The 16,769-nt window shown below is 33.8% G+C and overlaps 2 protein-coding genes across 4 annotated transcripts; one reads left to right on the top strand and one right to left on the bottom strand.

Annotated features, from left to right (window-relative positions):
• Window positions 1-1,231: 1,231 nt before the first annotated feature.
• okr (DNA repair and recombination protein RAD54-like okr) lies at window positions 1,232-4,423 on the bottom strand. Its single transcript, XM_075293598.1, has 7 exons — window positions 4,287-4,423; window positions 2,955-4,230; window positions 2,552-2,708; window positions 2,351-2,494; window positions 2,030-2,291; window positions 1,791-1,954; window positions 1,232-1,718 (listed from the first exon to the last, which is right to left on the bottom strand). The coding sequence occupies exons 1-7, from the start codon at window positions 4,287-4,289 to the stop codon at window positions 1,373-1,375; spliced, it is 2,352 nt and encodes a 783-aa protein (XP_075149713.1). The 5' UTR covers window positions 4,290-4,423; the 3' UTR covers window positions 1,232-1,372.
• A 449-nt stretch (window positions 4,424-4,872) lies between these two features.
• Window positions 4,873-16,052, top strand: Edem2 (ER degradation enhancer, mannosidase alpha-like 2). Of its 3 annotated transcripts, XM_075293601.1 has the most exons (9): window positions 4,873-4,992; window positions 5,071-5,903; window positions 5,979-6,125; window positions 12,071-12,117; window positions 12,183-12,554; window positions 12,621-13,415; window positions 13,474-13,736; window positions 13,897-13,995; window positions 14,621-16,052. In XM_075293601.1, exons 2-9 carry the CDS (start codon window positions 5,704-5,706, stop codon window positions 15,173-15,175), a joined length of 2,478 nt encoding a protein of 825 aa, XP_075149716.1. In that variant the 5' UTR covers window positions 4,873-4,992; window positions 5,071-5,703; the 3' UTR covers window positions 15,176-16,052. The 3 variants fall into 3 exon arrangements, with proteins under 3 accessions (XP_075149716.1, XP_075149717.1, XP_075149715.1); XM_075293602.1 differs by having other exon boundaries at window positions 4,877-5,903; window positions 13,474-13,709; XM_075293600.1 differs by having other exon boundaries at window positions 4,878-5,903.
• The last annotated feature ends 717 nt before the right edge of the window (window positions 16,053-16,769 follow it).

Below are 16,769 nucleotides of genomic sequence, written 5' to 3' on the forward strand. Positions count from 1 at the left end.
TGGCTCAAAATAAGCCTCAGTTTCGGCGATCACCTCTTCATTGCAGCCAAATTTTTTCCATGCGAGCATCCTTTTGAGGTCTGAGAACAAGAAAAAGTCGCTGGGGCCAGATCTGGAGAATACGGTGGGTGGGAAAGCAATTCGAAGCTCAATTCATGAATTTTTGCCATCGTTCTCAATGACTTGTGGCACGGTGCGTTGTCTTGGTGGAACAACACTTTTTTGTTCTTCATATGGGGCCGTTTTGCCGCGATTTCGACATTCAAACGCTCCAATAACGCCATATAATAGTCCCTGTTGATGGTTTCTCCCTTCTCAAGATAATCGATAAAAATTATTCCATGTGCATCCCAAAAAACAGAGGCCATTACTTTGCCAGCGGACTTTTGAGTCTTTCCACGCTTCGGAGACGGTTCACCGGTCGCTGTCCACTCAGCCGACTGTCGATTGGACTCAGGAGTGTAGTGATAGAGCCATGTTTCATCCATTGTCACATATCGACGGAAAAATTCGGGTGTATTACGAGTTAACAGCTGCAAACACCGCTCAGAATCATCAACACGTTGTTGTTTTTGGTCAAATGTGAGCTCGCGCGGCACCCATTTTGCACAGAGCTTTCGCATATCCAAATATTTATGAATGATATGACCAACACGTTCCTTTGATATCTTTAAGGCCTCTGTTATCTCGATCAACTTCATTTTACGGTCATTCAAAATCATTTTGTGGATTTTTTTTTTTGATGTTTTCATCGGTAACCACCTCTTTCGGGCGTCCACTGCGTTCACCGTCATCCGTGCTCATTTCACCACGCTTGCATTTTGCATACCAATCAATTATTGTTGATTTCACTGGGGCAGAGTCCGGAAACTCATTATCAAGCCAAGTTTTTGCTTCCACCGTATTTTTTCCCTTCAGAAAACAGTATTTTATCAAAACACGAAATTCCTTTTTTTCCATTTTTTCACAATAACAAAACTTGCTTCACAAAAGACGCTCTATCTCACAAATTAATTGACTCACAGACGTGAAATTTTGACACGAATCATTTGAAGGTTGGTACTATATAAAAATAATATGCATTTAATACTAGCGACGCCATCTATGTGTCAGACCGGGGACTTATCAGCCAACCTGTTAAAATTTTGATCGCTTGACCAATAAGACATTTTCAATGGTGACGACATCGTTTCCTGGTCCTGGTAAAGCAACAATCAACTTTTATATAACCTTTGGGTATACGAATAAATCTTATTTATTAATATACATATTAGAATGATATATTTACATAAAAAAATTATCTCAATACATTAATCTATAATGAAATTATAAAACATAAGTTACATGTAGGTTTTAGATTCTACAAATTCCACTACTCAAAATCACTATCTTTGCTGTCATCAGCCTCAGTGAGTTCTTCGTCGTCTGATATTATTCGAGATTTTTTATGTTTTTTACCATTTACCTCTTGCAACGATTCTGCTTCCCTTTTAAAAGATTCCGAAGATTCATCAACGCATGTTTTTGCTTCACCTTGTGAACGATGATGGAATACAAAGGATATACATTTACTTGTACGCCATGCTTCGGCCAAATGACTATCGGGTAAACCTCTATTATTTGAACAATGATACCACTGTGAAAGATGTGAAGTACAATCGCTGTTTTCTGGCGGCGCTTGAGTTTGTATATTATTAACACATCGCTTACATTTTAGTCTGAAATATTTTATAGATATTAGACATGATTAGAAATCCTGTTAAGAAAACTTAATGCGTGTTTGCCATTACTTTTTATGTGTGTCAGATACAATGTCTGGATCGTAACTGAAAAGATCCTTTAGGTCATCCCTTGTAAAGTGTTTTTCTTCACATTCATTATTGTCAATAATGGTACTCGATAAAGATTTCTTATGGGTTTGTCGTTGCAGAATTTTCTCTTCTATTGATCCAGTCTACGATGACATATTAAATATATTTAAAAAATTTGTATTAAGTATAAGTGAAATGAAAAAAAAACTGTTCCTCACCGCCACTAATCTATAAATGAAGCAGGGTTTCTTTTGACCATCTCTCCATATACGAGCCATAGCCTGCTCGTCATTTGCCGGATTCCAATCAGGATCGAACATGAATAAGCGATTAGCTCCAATCAAATTTAAACCACAACCTCCAGCCTTTGAACTCAGCATAAACAGGAAACAATCTACACCAGGATCATTAAACCGGTCAACAACTTTGCTACGTTTCTTAATTGTCATTGTACCATCCAAACGAACAAATGGATATTTTCTGCAAATGACACCAATTAGCAAAATTATACATTCATAAATTATGTAAATATGTAATACCTTTTCCTAGCCAATTGTTCAAATAAGTCCAATGTTTGTGTATAATTCGATATGAGCACAACTTTGTCATCACTATTCGTTCGTATTGTAGCCAACATAATATCCAATAACATAAATTTCCCACTCAATTCTGGATTAATTTCTCTAAAATGGAAGAATTGTCATTCTGATTGTTCCACAAAAAGATTTATATATCTTTACTTTGTATTATGATTAGCTGGAAAAATTGTATGTGCATTTTCGAAACCATTTTCACGAGCCAAAACTTTATCGTATATCAAATCTGGGTGACTACATAATTTTTTCAAGTTAGTTATATCGGCCAAGGCAGTCAGCGAAGGTGTTTTTTCATTGCAATCTATAAGAACATAATAATTCACTACCATTCTTACATTTATAGCCATTGTCAACGACGCTTTTGGCGACTAACAAATTTTTTCGTCGAAATGCTGATTTCCATTACATTACTTTTTGTTTTAATTTGTAGAAAATATAAAAATTATTCAAATTTTTGTTTATGGAAGCTTTGTAATTTATGTGTTGAAAAATTTTGACCTTCGTCGCAAGCAACATCGACTTAGAGTATAGTAAAAATTTAACCTACCTTGCAAGTTCTTCCTAACCTTGTCCGATTTTAAGAAATTACAATACAAGGACACTTGTAACGGAGTCATCTTTGCACATATCACCATTTCAAATTTGACCGGCAAATACTTTGTTAATATTTGATTGGTGCGCCTGATAATGCATTGATTTACTATGGCTATTAATTCCTGGGTTTTCTCTACGGCCCTCTGTCTCTCCTTATCGCTGGAATCAGCATTCTGGCCGCGCAATATTGCGTTTTCATAATTTCGCTTAAACTCCGCTGCAGTTCCCAACATTTCCGGATTAACAAAATTAACCAAACTAAAATACTCAGTGAGATCATTTTGAATTGGCGTTCCAGAGAGTAAAACACGACGCTTTGTTTTCAAACCCATAAGAGCCTGGTAAGTTAGATTATCACTGTTTTTTAAACGATGACCCTCATCACAGATAACCATTCCGATTTCATTTCGACACAAAATATCAGCATAGATACGAAATGACTCATAACTTATAACCAAAACAGGTGTACCACTTCGTTGACTAGTGTTGTAGGCAAATTGTTCCAAAGACCTGATATTGTCTTCTTTAGATCCGCCTTCCATAGGTAGGCAATGTAAACGCCCATGTAACCATTTATGAAATTCTTTTTCCCAATTTTTCACCAAGGAGGAGGGACAAACTATTATTACTTTCGATATGGCTGGTTTGCATTCGGGACTTTGACGCAACAATGTCCATGTTAGGGTAACACATTGTAGTGTTTTACCCAAACCCATTTCGTCGGCCATAATGCACCCATTAAAAGGTCCCCTCTTTCCTTCAACGCATTCGTACATAAAAGTTACTCCTTCTCGCTGATGAGGTCTTAGGATGTTGCTTAATACGGGATCGACAACAACATGTACCAATATTTTGGTTGGATCCAAAATTGCTCGTTCGTGTTCTGTATATGATGGAGGTGTATAGAGAACCAAAGCATTGCATGCAAAAGGGTCATGTAAAGCCTTTCGCACCGAAGATCTACGAAGGCCTAAACTGCGGTTGCTGTTATATTCCGGCACATAATCTGCAATAGGTACTTTGAATGGCTGTGACAAAACTTTTGCGATTAATTGTTCATATTCCGATTGTGGTAGAGATACAATTTGTGATTGCCTCGGAGAAAATGGGAACCTTTGGATTTGAACCTTTTGTTGTTCACTTGTTCGTTTGCGTTTGTTTATAAATGGTGTGGTGAAATTTTGATTGCTTTTTGTTGGTTGCCTTTGGCTAGGTGCTAGGCTTCGCCGCTGCAAAAAAATTTAGTTAATAGTTTTGTTCAATAAAATTCTGAGATTAAACTTGCCATTATTTTTTAAAATATCCCGCTTTACAACTTTACGAAGTAAACAAACCTTCGTGAGTTTGCGACGACCAATTTTCGATAACAAAAATATGGTTGCAATCACAGGGTAACCCAGAGATGAGAAACCTACAAAAGTCCTCTTGACTATACATTTAGGAACTTTTCTATTTACAAGCATTTTCATATCCCATATATTGTGCACATTATAAGTTAAGTCCGAAGGCATAATCGATACTGCTGCATGTATATGGGATCGATAACACATTTACCAATTATTTAGCCATCGCCGACAATTCGTATCGATTGGCCACACTGTAAGATTCTTTACAAACACAGACATTCCGTCCGGATAACTTATAATCTGGACGGCGCATAATACATAACTTGTAGTCTGGACGACGCATATGTGCATTGGAATACGATTTATTATTATTATTATATGTTTAGTGTTACCACCGAATACGATTCATGTTAATGTTTTGATGGATTGCAATGATAAATCAGCTTACTCCATGTCACTACCTTATAGCAAGGGTACCCTGTCTTTAGATGATGAGAGAGAGAGAGAACTTCCTCTTGACATTCTATTTACTGTCATTCGGAAATGGCCATCGTCGACTTCTATGCAAAAAAGAATAGAAATTGTGCGAGTAAGAAAATTAATCACTCTATGTGTAAATAAACGTTTGCTAAAATAGTTAATACGGTAATATTTCAAAAATTTTACAAAATTATTGAATTCGTGAAGGTTTCATTAAGCTAATATTGTGTAAAAATTACATAGCAAAATCCAACCCACCGAGCCAGAGAGAATCGAGATTAGCCAGTTAGAAACTGACACATTTCTTGACAAAAAAAGAAACAATGGTGTTCTGGCCATAAAACAAAAATATGAATGCAAACGGGAAGAGTGGCAAAGAATTGTTTTAATTTATAGATAACAAAGCATAACATCTGACGTGTATAGTGCAACAATCAAAGCAATGAAGCAAATTTTCCGACATTTGCTGATGTGTAAATGTATCCGAAAAAGTGTCATAAATTATAATTTGCCTTAGCATCATTCACCGTTGATCTTATTCTTCGATACGTTTATTTTGGTTGCCTCTAAGTTTTCATGAAACAGTAGTAGATCGACAACATCATCATAACTAAAGTGTAGTAGAACCATATATGAAAAATGAGTAAATTTAAGAAAAAACAAACGAAGACCTAACAAAAACAAAACTGCTTGATGTGGTGACCGAAAATGTTAACGAACCACGGCAAGATATAACAGGTTCGAAAGTGAAGGTCAATAAAACAAAAACGCCGTCTACAAAAAATAGAAGGAAATTAAGAATTAATTAATTTAGCAAAAAACGAAGACTGTTGCTACACCAGATGATAAAAGTTTAACTTTCTCCCTGTAACAAAAATGCCAAAAATCCAGAGGACTTGTCAAAACTTCCCACAGATACTAAGTGGACAAATAACTAACATATCAGCATTAAGTAAGATAAAAAATATGACCTTCTCATTATGGCTAATACTGGCTATATGCCTATCTGCTGTATTGGTGAAATGCGATTCCATTCCTACACAGAATATGTCTAACAAGGAGCGTGAAGCTTTAAGGTAATCTTATAGCACAAACATTTGAATAGTTCTGTGCAATTTCCAATTTTGTTTTCTTTGCTTTGCACCCTGTAGGGAGGAAGCTCGAGATATGTTTTATCATGCATATCATGCTTACATGGATAATGCTTATCCAGCTGATGAATTAATGCCATTATCATGTAAGGGAAGATATCGAGGAGTGACACCATCGCGAGGAGATATGGACGATATATTGGGAAAGTAAGTATATATGGAAAATAAATGTATTAAACATTGAAAAGCGCAAACGAAGACAAAATCAGGTCTACCAATTACCTATAATGACACATTAGAGGAGTATTTGGAACCTACAAATTAGGTGATCTCGAATAGTAACAAATTTGAATAGTATAAGAGCGACAACTACTAATGTTTTAATTAGATTTATTTGATTAAGTTTTATTCGCATATTCGAGCTAAAATAAGTTAAGTTAAGCGAATTGATTTTACACAAACCGATGTTTATCGTTGTCAGCATATAAAGCAAAAGTTTTTAGTCTTCTACAAAAGCTTATAAGGAATCAATATTGGCTGCTATATGAATAATAAAGCAAGCACTCATTATGATACATAATAATATACACAAAATAATAATATATACAAAACAATAATATATACAAAAACCCCAGTTTACCTTCATAATAAATTACATCTCAAAAGTACGAGTAGACGTTTTATATATCGTTGCAAGCCGTGTTCACCTTTTGCTCTTTGAATGGCAATTTTTTACTAATACGAAACGTCTTTGGAGCTCTATTCCTCTATTTCTGTTATTCAACACAGATGACTTCAATAAAGCATTACTTAATTCATTTTGGAATTTGATTTTCTTTACAATTTGAATGCAATTAATCATCATATTTATTTTAATATTTATTCTTTTTCATTGTAAATTTTTAATCAATTTATTAATATTTCATATTTTTGTTTTTCTTTAAAATTGTGAGGCAATAAATAAAAAAATCGCCAGGTTCCACAAAAAACAAGTAAGGAAAGTCTAAAGTCGGGCGGGGCCGACTATATTATACCCTGCACCACTTTGTAGATCTAAATTTTCGATATCATATCACATCCGTCAAATGTGTTGGGGGCTATGTATAAAGGTTTGTCCCAAATACATACATTTAAATATCACTCGATCTGGACAGAATTTGATAGACTTCTACAAAATCTATAGACTCAAAATTTAACTCCGCTAATGCACTAGGGTGGAACACAATGGTACTAAAAAATATGGGAAACATTTAAATCTGAAGCAATTTTAAGGAAACTTCGCAAAACTTTATTTATGATTTATCGCTCGATATATATGTAATAGAAGTTTAGGAAAATTAGAGTCATTTTTACAACGTTTCGACTAAGCAGTGGCGATTTTACAAGGAAAATGTTGGTATTTTGACCATTTTCGTCAAATTTGAAGGCGATTGGACTTATATTGCGACCTAGACTTTGATCACAAAAATGTGTTCACAGACAGACGGACGGACGGACGGACAGACGGACATGGTTATATCGACTCAGGGAACCACCCTGAGCATTATTGCCAAAGACACCATATGTCTACCTCTGGCTGTTACAAACATATGCACTAACTTATAATACCCTGTTCCACAGTGTGGCACAGGGTATAAAAATCAATAAATTAGCAAAGAACCAAACAATAAAAATGAGAAAACATGGTGTAATGATTATCTTTTATGCCTTGTATTATGAAGGTCAATTCCCAGTTCCAGATTGTTCCACAACTTTGATGACATTTCTGGGTATTTCAGCATTATTAAACTTTTCCAAAAGGGTCGTCCAACATTGTGGCTTATGCCATTTGATAAATACATAAATAAACTGGAATCGGGCAGTATTTATAAAATTTACTTTTGTATAAAAAATGTCATTGGTGAAAGCTATATAAGAAATTAGTTAATCTTATTGACATTTATTGAGCTAAGTAGTCTAGTATAACAACCCTTTTTTCAATAATTCATCTTAAAAAAAAACATTACACCCATTCAATTTTAATTTCTTCCTCACCTTTGTACTTTTTATATACGAATACGAACATGTCTACTTCATGAAAAATATAAAAAGAAATTTAGTGTTGCACTAGCCAAATATTTGGCAAAAGACATAGATATATTATTTATCCCTTAAAATTTTAGTATTCACACATGTATACTAAATCTTCTTAGTGTAGTATAGGTGGTCTTGATGTGGCCATAAGATCCATAAGATGAAGAATTGAAATCTAATCACAAAAATATTGCATATAAAATCACTTTGTTGGTTTGTGGTTTTGATAAAAGTGGGTATACGACAGCAATAAATAAAACAAAAACTGAAAGAGATCCATAAAAAAATTCAATAATAAAGCAATTGTTTTAATAATAGGCATTTTAGTTGAATTTTCGAATGAAAAATGTCTGTGTTGAACTTATTGAAATGTATGAAAATGGCTGCTTCCCAGCTGACATCTGGCATATCTGTTTTCGATTTAAGAGTTGTTCCCCTCCTTAAAAGTAGCAATAATATACACAGAAAAAAGTATCACCAATATTTTTCCAATTAAAATTTTAATTGAATTTTAACAAATATTCAATTACAAATTTAATTAGATCTAATTTTACAATTATTAATCGAGCTTTATGGACAGATTTAGATTAATTAGTTCAAACAATTTTTCAATTGAAACAAAAATCAATCACAAAAATTAATTGTATCAATTATTTTTTAATTGACTTTGGTGATTGATGTTATCATTTCTGTGATTGAAGACATTTCAATTAAAAAATAATTGCCAGTGTTGCCAGTATTTTTCTGCTTCTTGTTTCCGAATTAGGACGCTTTCGTCACCAAAAATCCCCAATTTAAAGTAAAGTTCCTCTCAAAAATCCCCAATACATTTTTGACAAATTTTTATAAAAAAAAAAAACTAAATAAAGAAATGAATTGAAAATAGGAATTGGGACACCATGTATTTATGAACAAAAATGTACTTCTAAAAACTTACGGTGAACCATCACCGTAATTTTCATATTTATGGTATATATTGTGCAAATCAGTGATGAACACTGACGAGGGGCCAATATTTAGACGCGAGTCCTCTATAAACGATTTTACAATTATAGACAAATATCTCAGCCACGCTGAGTAAAGTTATAAACGATCCCCCAAAATAAAATCCTGTGTCCGTTTTTAGCCTAAATGCTCCAGTTGCATGCCGTGGATTAAAGTGGAGCAAATTTTTTTTGTTAGTAGTGTTGATGACCTGAATGATGGATTTGTAAGTAACCAGTTAAATGTCGTGGGGGATTTTGGATCGTTTTTAACATCTTCACTTGGTGAAGCGGGATTTTCATTCAACTGTGTTACTATTGACGATGTCATCTGTGCTTTTTCGTCCGTTAAGTCTAATGCTTCTGGAAACGATGGATTTCCACTCAAATTCTACAAAATAGTAATACCACATATCGCCGACCACTTCCTTCATTTAGTCAATACCATTATCATGACTTATAAGTTCCCTCGTGAGTGGAAAACGGCAAGAGTGTGTCCGATTAAGAAAAAGTCAAGTCCGAATTGTCATGAGTATAGGCCGATAGCGCTAATGCCTGTTTTATCTAAGGTATTCGAATATATTTTGAAAAAGCAACTTAATGATTATCTAGAATTTAATAAGTTACTTTCTGATTGTCAATGTGGCTTCAGAAGTCATAGAAGCACAACAATGTTACTGCTTGGCCTAACTGATGCTATAAGGGGGAGTTTCACGCATGATAAAGTATGCGTTTTACTTTCATTAGACTTAGAAAAGGCCTTCGATCGCGTAGATCATTTCATATTGGTAAAAAAGCTTCACCAATACTTCGGCTTCGGCTTTAGTGCCTGCAAACTTATTGCTTCATACCTTACAGGTAGAAAGCAATATGTGCAGATCAATGGAGAAAGATCTAATATTTTGTCGGTAAGGAGTGGAGTCCCACAAGGCTCAATTCTTGGGCCTATGCTTTTCATACTTTTTCTTAATGATTTATTTGCGAATCTTGATATGTTTTGCTCCACTTTTTCGTACGCCGATGATGTTCAGTTGCTTTTTCGGGGGGATGTTAATAATTTAGATGTCTTACAAGCTAAGATTGATTTTGTAACTAATAGTTTATACAGTTGGATGTGTCTCAATAATCTTTCCGTCAATGGTTCTAAGACAAAAGCATTAATTTTTTCATCTCATCCTGATATTGGACTAACTCTTTCTTATAATGGGTGTGATATTGAAGTCGTCCACCATTTAAAATGTTTGGGGGTTACCATTGACGATAGACTTTCATTTGATCTACATATAGACAATGTTATTAGTCAAACGAATTTGACTCTACGCCAATTGTACAACTCTGATTTGATGCTGCCTTTTTCATTCAAAAAGAGACTTGTACATGCTTTGGCAATGCCCAATATACTATACGGCATTGAGGTTTTTTGTGGCACAAATGCTGGTAACATAAGGAAAGTTAAACTAGCAATTCATAGAATAGTCCGTTATCTACATTCATTGCGTCGATATGACCACATATCTCCTCATGTCCAGGATTTCCTGGGGTGCCCATTTTCGAGTTTTATTGACTTCAGATCACTTGTTCTTTTCCACAAAATTTTCAGTGCTCAGTCACCTCGATTTCTCGTGGACTTATTTTCATTTGGCCGATCGCGGCGAAATCAGATTGTTGTACCTCTTGCCAGAGGTCATATGGACAAGTCATTTCAGGCTAGAATCGCCAGATCTTATAACTGTCTCCCTACTAATTTAAAGGACTTCTCGATTTCTGATTCGACATATCGTAAAAGATTACTCGATCATCTTGGATCACCTGCATGAAGCTTATCCAAACTCGAGTTAGTAGTGCTGCTTTGTTGTGTTTGTTTGAGTAAATAATATTTTCTTATTTTGTCTTTTTTCAATCATAATGGGAACTAAAAATGTTTTGTCATATTTCATTTTTTTTTATATTTTTTTTATCATATTATTAATTATAATTGTCATATTATTAATTAATCTATTTTATACCTTATATATGTAATTATACTTTTTATATACTCGCATATATTTTCACATTGTCATAACTTCAATTATACTTTAGTCACGGTTAGTAGTCCATTGTAATTTACATAAATTGGCCGCCATGTGGCTTCAAATTACATAATGAAAATAAAATAAAATAAATAAATTGTTGTGCTTCTTTTTTAATAATCTTGTAGAAACAAAAATAATTTAATGCAAACCATTATTGTAAACCAGATTTATTACACTGAACCGATTTCGAAAAAATCCCCACAGAAATCCCCAAATTTATGGAAATTTCCCACCAAATCCTTAAGTCCCCAACTCAGATACTACCATGATAATATATCCCCATTTTGGGGAAAATCCCCAATACTGGCAACACTATTAATTGCATCAATTAATTTCGTGATTGAAGACAAAAAATTTTTTTTGTATGATCACACACACATAATGTATTTATTACAGAATAAATTAGAAATAAAAAATGTACTCGATTAAAAAGTTAATGCATTTGCCGGAAGAACTTTCAATTATTTTTCTAATTGGTTCAATTAAAAAATTAATTGTTTTTTTTTTTTTGAAAAATGCAATTAATTTTGTTATTCAACTTTATCACAATGGACCGAATAGTCTAAGTGAGCCTGAAAATAAATCGGGCTACAACTTTAACCTAGTTACTTTATTTATTTATAAATATTTTTTATTTAGATAATATCATTTTCTTGTTATTTTATAAGAGTTTGTACATTTCTACTAACTATTATAATTATGGTTAGATTTTCTTTAAATTTGAGTCAAACCAAATAAAATTGTCAATTATTTTTTTAATTGGAAATATTTTTATTTAATTAAAATTTTAAATCGAATAATTAATATATTAATTCAAAATGTAAAACAATTGATTTTTTCCTAATTTACCTTATTTTTAGTTTGGTAAAAAAAATCAATTGTACCTCTTAATTTCGTAATTGATTACATTATCAATTTCAATTAACTTTTTAATTGCAACTATTTTAGTGAACTTTTTTTCAGTGCCCATGTTCTAATAAAATAAGTTATTAAATTATCTTTTTAACGTTTTTTTATTCTTCAGTTTTTCAATGACTTTAGTCGATTCCTTGGATACGTTGGTCCTCCTAGGTAAATTTGCTAAATTATCATCTTACTGAAGATTTTTTTAAATTTTGAAATATTAATTATTCTAGGTGACTTTGCTGAATTTGAACATGGCGTCAAATTGGTTATACGCGATGTCCAATTCGACAGCGATATAATTGTGTCTGTTTTCGAGACTAATATTCGTATGATGGGCGGCCTATTATCGGCTCATATTCTAGCTGAATATATACGAAAAAATGCCCAAGTAATGCCCTGGTATAAGGGTGAACTATTGGAAATGGCCAGAGATTTGGGTTATAGGCTGTTACCTGCATTTAATACATCAACAGGTATACCACATGCTCGGGTAAATTTACGCTATGGTATGAAAGATGAATTATTGAAAAAATCTAGAGAGACTTGTACAGCATGTGCCGGGACAATTTTATTGGAATTCGCCGCCTTATCAAGATTAACGGGTAAGAAGAAGAGACAAATGTAATAAATTATAGGAAAATTGAAGAGAATCGTGTGATTTCTTTCAGGCGATCCCGTATTTGAAGCTCGTGCTCATGCCGCTATGGATGCCTTGTGGAAATTACGTCACCGAGGGTCCGATTTGATGGGTACTGTTTTAAATGTCCATTCTGGCGATTGGGTGCGTCGTGATTCCGGTGTCGGTGCTGGTATTGATTCCTACTATGAATATCTCTTTAAATCCTATGTTCTATTGGGCGATGATAAATATCTAGCTCGTTTCAATCGCCACTATAATGCAGTAATGAAATATGTAAGCGAGGGACCCATGCTATTGGATGTTCTTATGCATCGTCCTCATGCAAAATCACGAAATTTTATGGATGCTTTACTTGCATTTTGGCCCGGACTTCAAGTCTTATCGGGCGACTTAAAACCAGCGGTACAAACTCACGAAATGCTTTATCAAGTTATGCAAATGCATACCTTTATTCCAGAAGCATTTACCATTGACTTCCAAATACATTGGGGCCAACATCATCTACGTCCAGAATTTATTGAATCAACATACTTTTTATATCGAGCCACTGGTGATCATCATTATTTACAAGTTGGCAAAAAAGCTTTGAAAGCATTACAACAGTATGCCAAGGTCCCTTGTGGTTATGCGGCTGTGAATGATGTGCGCACTGGAAAACATGAAGATCGCATGGATTCTTTTGTACTTTCGGAGACATTTAAATATCTTTATTTATTGTTTACAGAACCACAAGATTTGATTTTGAATATAGATGAGTTTGTGTTCACTACTGAAGCTCATTTACTGCCTCTATCATTAGCCCAATTGGGTAACTCAACATATAGTAAGTGGTCGTGTGTCGGGATTATTTATATCAAGTGATTCACACTCGCCTTTTTTAGACTTCCGTCAATCAGAAGAGCATAATGTATTGGATTTTATGCGCACTTGTCCCTCATCGAATAAGCTTTTTCCTGAGAAAGTACGCAAGCCTTTACGCAACTTCATTACCGGCTCGTGTCCGAGGACTCCTACAACCAAAAGATTACGAGCCTTGGACTTTCAAGCAAGTAATGCAGATCATTTACGAGCTGTATACGACATGGGTATCACAATGGTTTCATTAGGTGATGGAAAGGTGCGACTGTTTCATAGTTTTTATAATGTGAGTTATCGTTTTCTTAATTTCTTAACTCTATTCTATGCTTTATGGATGTTGTTCTGTTGTCTTAGTTTCAGTTTTTCATTATTTTCTTATGTGTAGTAGAGTTTGTAATTTATTAGGCATACGAGTTATTTATTTCCTTATTTCTTTGTTATTTTAGGCTAAATCTCCTGAGGAGGGTGAAATGGGTTTGCAATTTATGCAAGAAATGTTGGAATTGACAAAACTACAATCCTTAAATCAACTGGCGCAACTACAGGTAAATTTATGAGCTATAATTTTAGATTTTCATGAACGAAATTATTCCATAATTTATGTGCAAAATATTTAAAATATTTTTTAGTGTTTCTAATACTTAAAGCTATTAATCCACAGAAAATTTACTTACCAATATTGACGAAGCAATATTACATACTTGAAATTTGTTTAACTGCCTGTTCGTGGAATTTTCGTTCGCCTCGAGACTAACGATTCGTCAAAAATCCCATATTGATATCAAGAAAACCGGAGTCTGTGGAATCCTAATTGTTTCGGTGTTCGATAATAAATCATAAGTTATGAGTAAAGTAATGATAAATTTCAGGATTTTCTAGCAAATGTATATAAAGTTAGTTTAGTTTCAGTCTAGACGAATGATTCGTCTCGAGTCGATTTTGTGTTTCATGAACAGGCAGTAAGTTTCCATTGAATATTTTATAAATTTTATGAAGGTTGTTTCCATTGAAGTATTGTTTGGAATTGATGATAAATCAAACACAAGATGCCTTTTTCGTTTATTGAAATTATTTGTATTTGGCAATATAATGTTTATGATTATGGAAGAAATTTCCTAATTCCTTTTAAGTTTATGCTGTCAAAATTCCATTAAAATGCTATCATTCCAGGCCGTTGCATATTCTGTTGATGACAAAGGTAACGAGTGGACAGCATTAATGGCAGGTCCATCACATTTCAGTCCTGAACTTACAGAAGTCGAATTTGTCGAAAGTGAAATTGTACTTGCCGAACCAATAAAAGCTTGTGATGATCAACTTATAAACGCAGAAAAAGTGCGTAATAAAATACTTGTAGCTGAACGGGGCGATTGTACGTTCGTTAGCAAAGCTCGTTTGGCTCAAAAATCCGGCGCATTAGCTTTAATCGTCTGTGATAATGTACCCGGATCTTCCGGTGAGACACAGCCCATGTTTGCAATGTCTGGTGATGGTATCAATGATGTTACCATACCAGTTGTATTTATGTACTCACAAGAGTTTGCCAAACTATCGACTGTGATGCAACGTAAACCCAATTTAACAGTTCGTATTATGCAAATGCTTGAGTTTAAACGATGGCAATTATCTAAAGAGGCAAAAACGAATGAGACCGAAACCGAAACGACATCTTCCTCTACATCGACAAAGCCGGCGACGAAAGCCAAACCGGAAAAAGAATTGTAGTGATAACTTTAGAATTGTTATTTTCAATAAAACAGAATTACACTCCTATTTTATACAACAATATATACACATACGCATATTTAAGGATATATTGCCTATTTCTTTTTTTTGTTTCACTTTGTAAAATAATAGCATGGACACATTGTTCCAGTTTTTTTTATATAGGATCATAAATATTGGAAAATGTTTCCATTCATTATATTTATAGCAAATTAAATTTGTATACTTTCAGTTTGACCAAAGGTGGGGCCTAAACCCCTCCGTTTTCTATATATAAACCTATTTAATTTTAATATCTTGAAAATAATGACATTTCCATATTTCAGATTCAGTTTCCAGGGATTTAATTAAAAATATGGTTACGACCATATCAAATAATACATAAAATCTTTCAAAATTGCCTTATATTGTTATGTGTTTACGGTGACGATATTTTTTTCTTGTTATTAGTTCCATCTTGATTTTCACTAGACATACATATTCAAAGTAGAAAGTATACATTTTACATCTACCTAGTTAATTTTGTTTTATGATACACTTTGTAAAAATTCCATATTTTCAATAATTAAATCCCTATATTTACACATTGAAAGGCTTCCCTGTTTCTTTGCGTTCAAGATTTTACATTGAGTACTGCAATTAGGTTAGTACTGCATTTTGTTGTACAGACTTGTAATTTCAAAATAACGGGGATGTCTTAATAAATGAAGCAAAAAAAAAAAATAAAATTGATTGAATTTAATGTATACTATAAATAGTCTGTAAATTAACATTTTAAAGGCATAGAACTGTTAGATAAATAATTTTAGGCTTATTGAAGAATACAAACGTTTTCAATAAAACGAAAAAGTAAATAAAAAAATCTTTATAAAGCATATACATATTTGTCGTTATTTGTTGAAGCGGAAGGAACTGTATGTATGCGCATTTTCGGAATGTTTCGCTGCATGTACTACGAAATACATCCATGCGTCTTGTGTTCGGGAACACTGCAAGCGTGAAATGTTGAAAAAATGAAAAAGCAACCATAGATCGAGAAAGATATATGGTTAGGTTAGGTTAAAGTGGCAGACCGATTAAGTTTCAGGCTCACTTAGACTATTCAGTCCATTGTGATACCACATTTAACTAAAAGTACCTATTACATATGAGCACTTTTTTATGACTTTTTTACTGATTTAGTTTTCACTTTAGTGAAAATTAGCGGCTAAACTCGAACTTAATACCCACCTTTACACAAAATGCAGGACACTCACACAAGGGGTGTTTAATTGATTCCATTTCCTTCACATCATGACAGCTCATACAATAGTCATTATACTTCGCACCACCCACAAGGTCGTGGGTTCGATTCCTGCTACGACCGAACACCAAAAAGTTTTTCAGCGGTGGATTATCCCACCTCAGTAATGCTGGTGACATTTCTGAGGGTTTCGAAGCTTCTCTAAGTGGTTTCACTGCAATGTGGAACGCCGTTCGGACTCGGCTATAAAAAGGAGGTCCCTTGTCATTGAGCTTAACATGGAATCGGGCAGCACTCAGTGATAAGAGAGAAGTTCACCAATGTGGTATCACAATGGACTGAATAGTCTAA

The sequence above is a fragment of the Haematobia irritans genome, chromosome 2 (genome assembly GCF_050003625.1).
Source record: "Haematobia irritans isolate KBUSLIRL chromosome 2, ASM5000362v1, whole genome shotgun sequence".
In the NCBI taxonomy this organism is placed as follows: Eukaryota; Metazoa; Arthropoda; class Insecta; order Diptera; family Muscidae; genus Haematobia; species Haematobia irritans.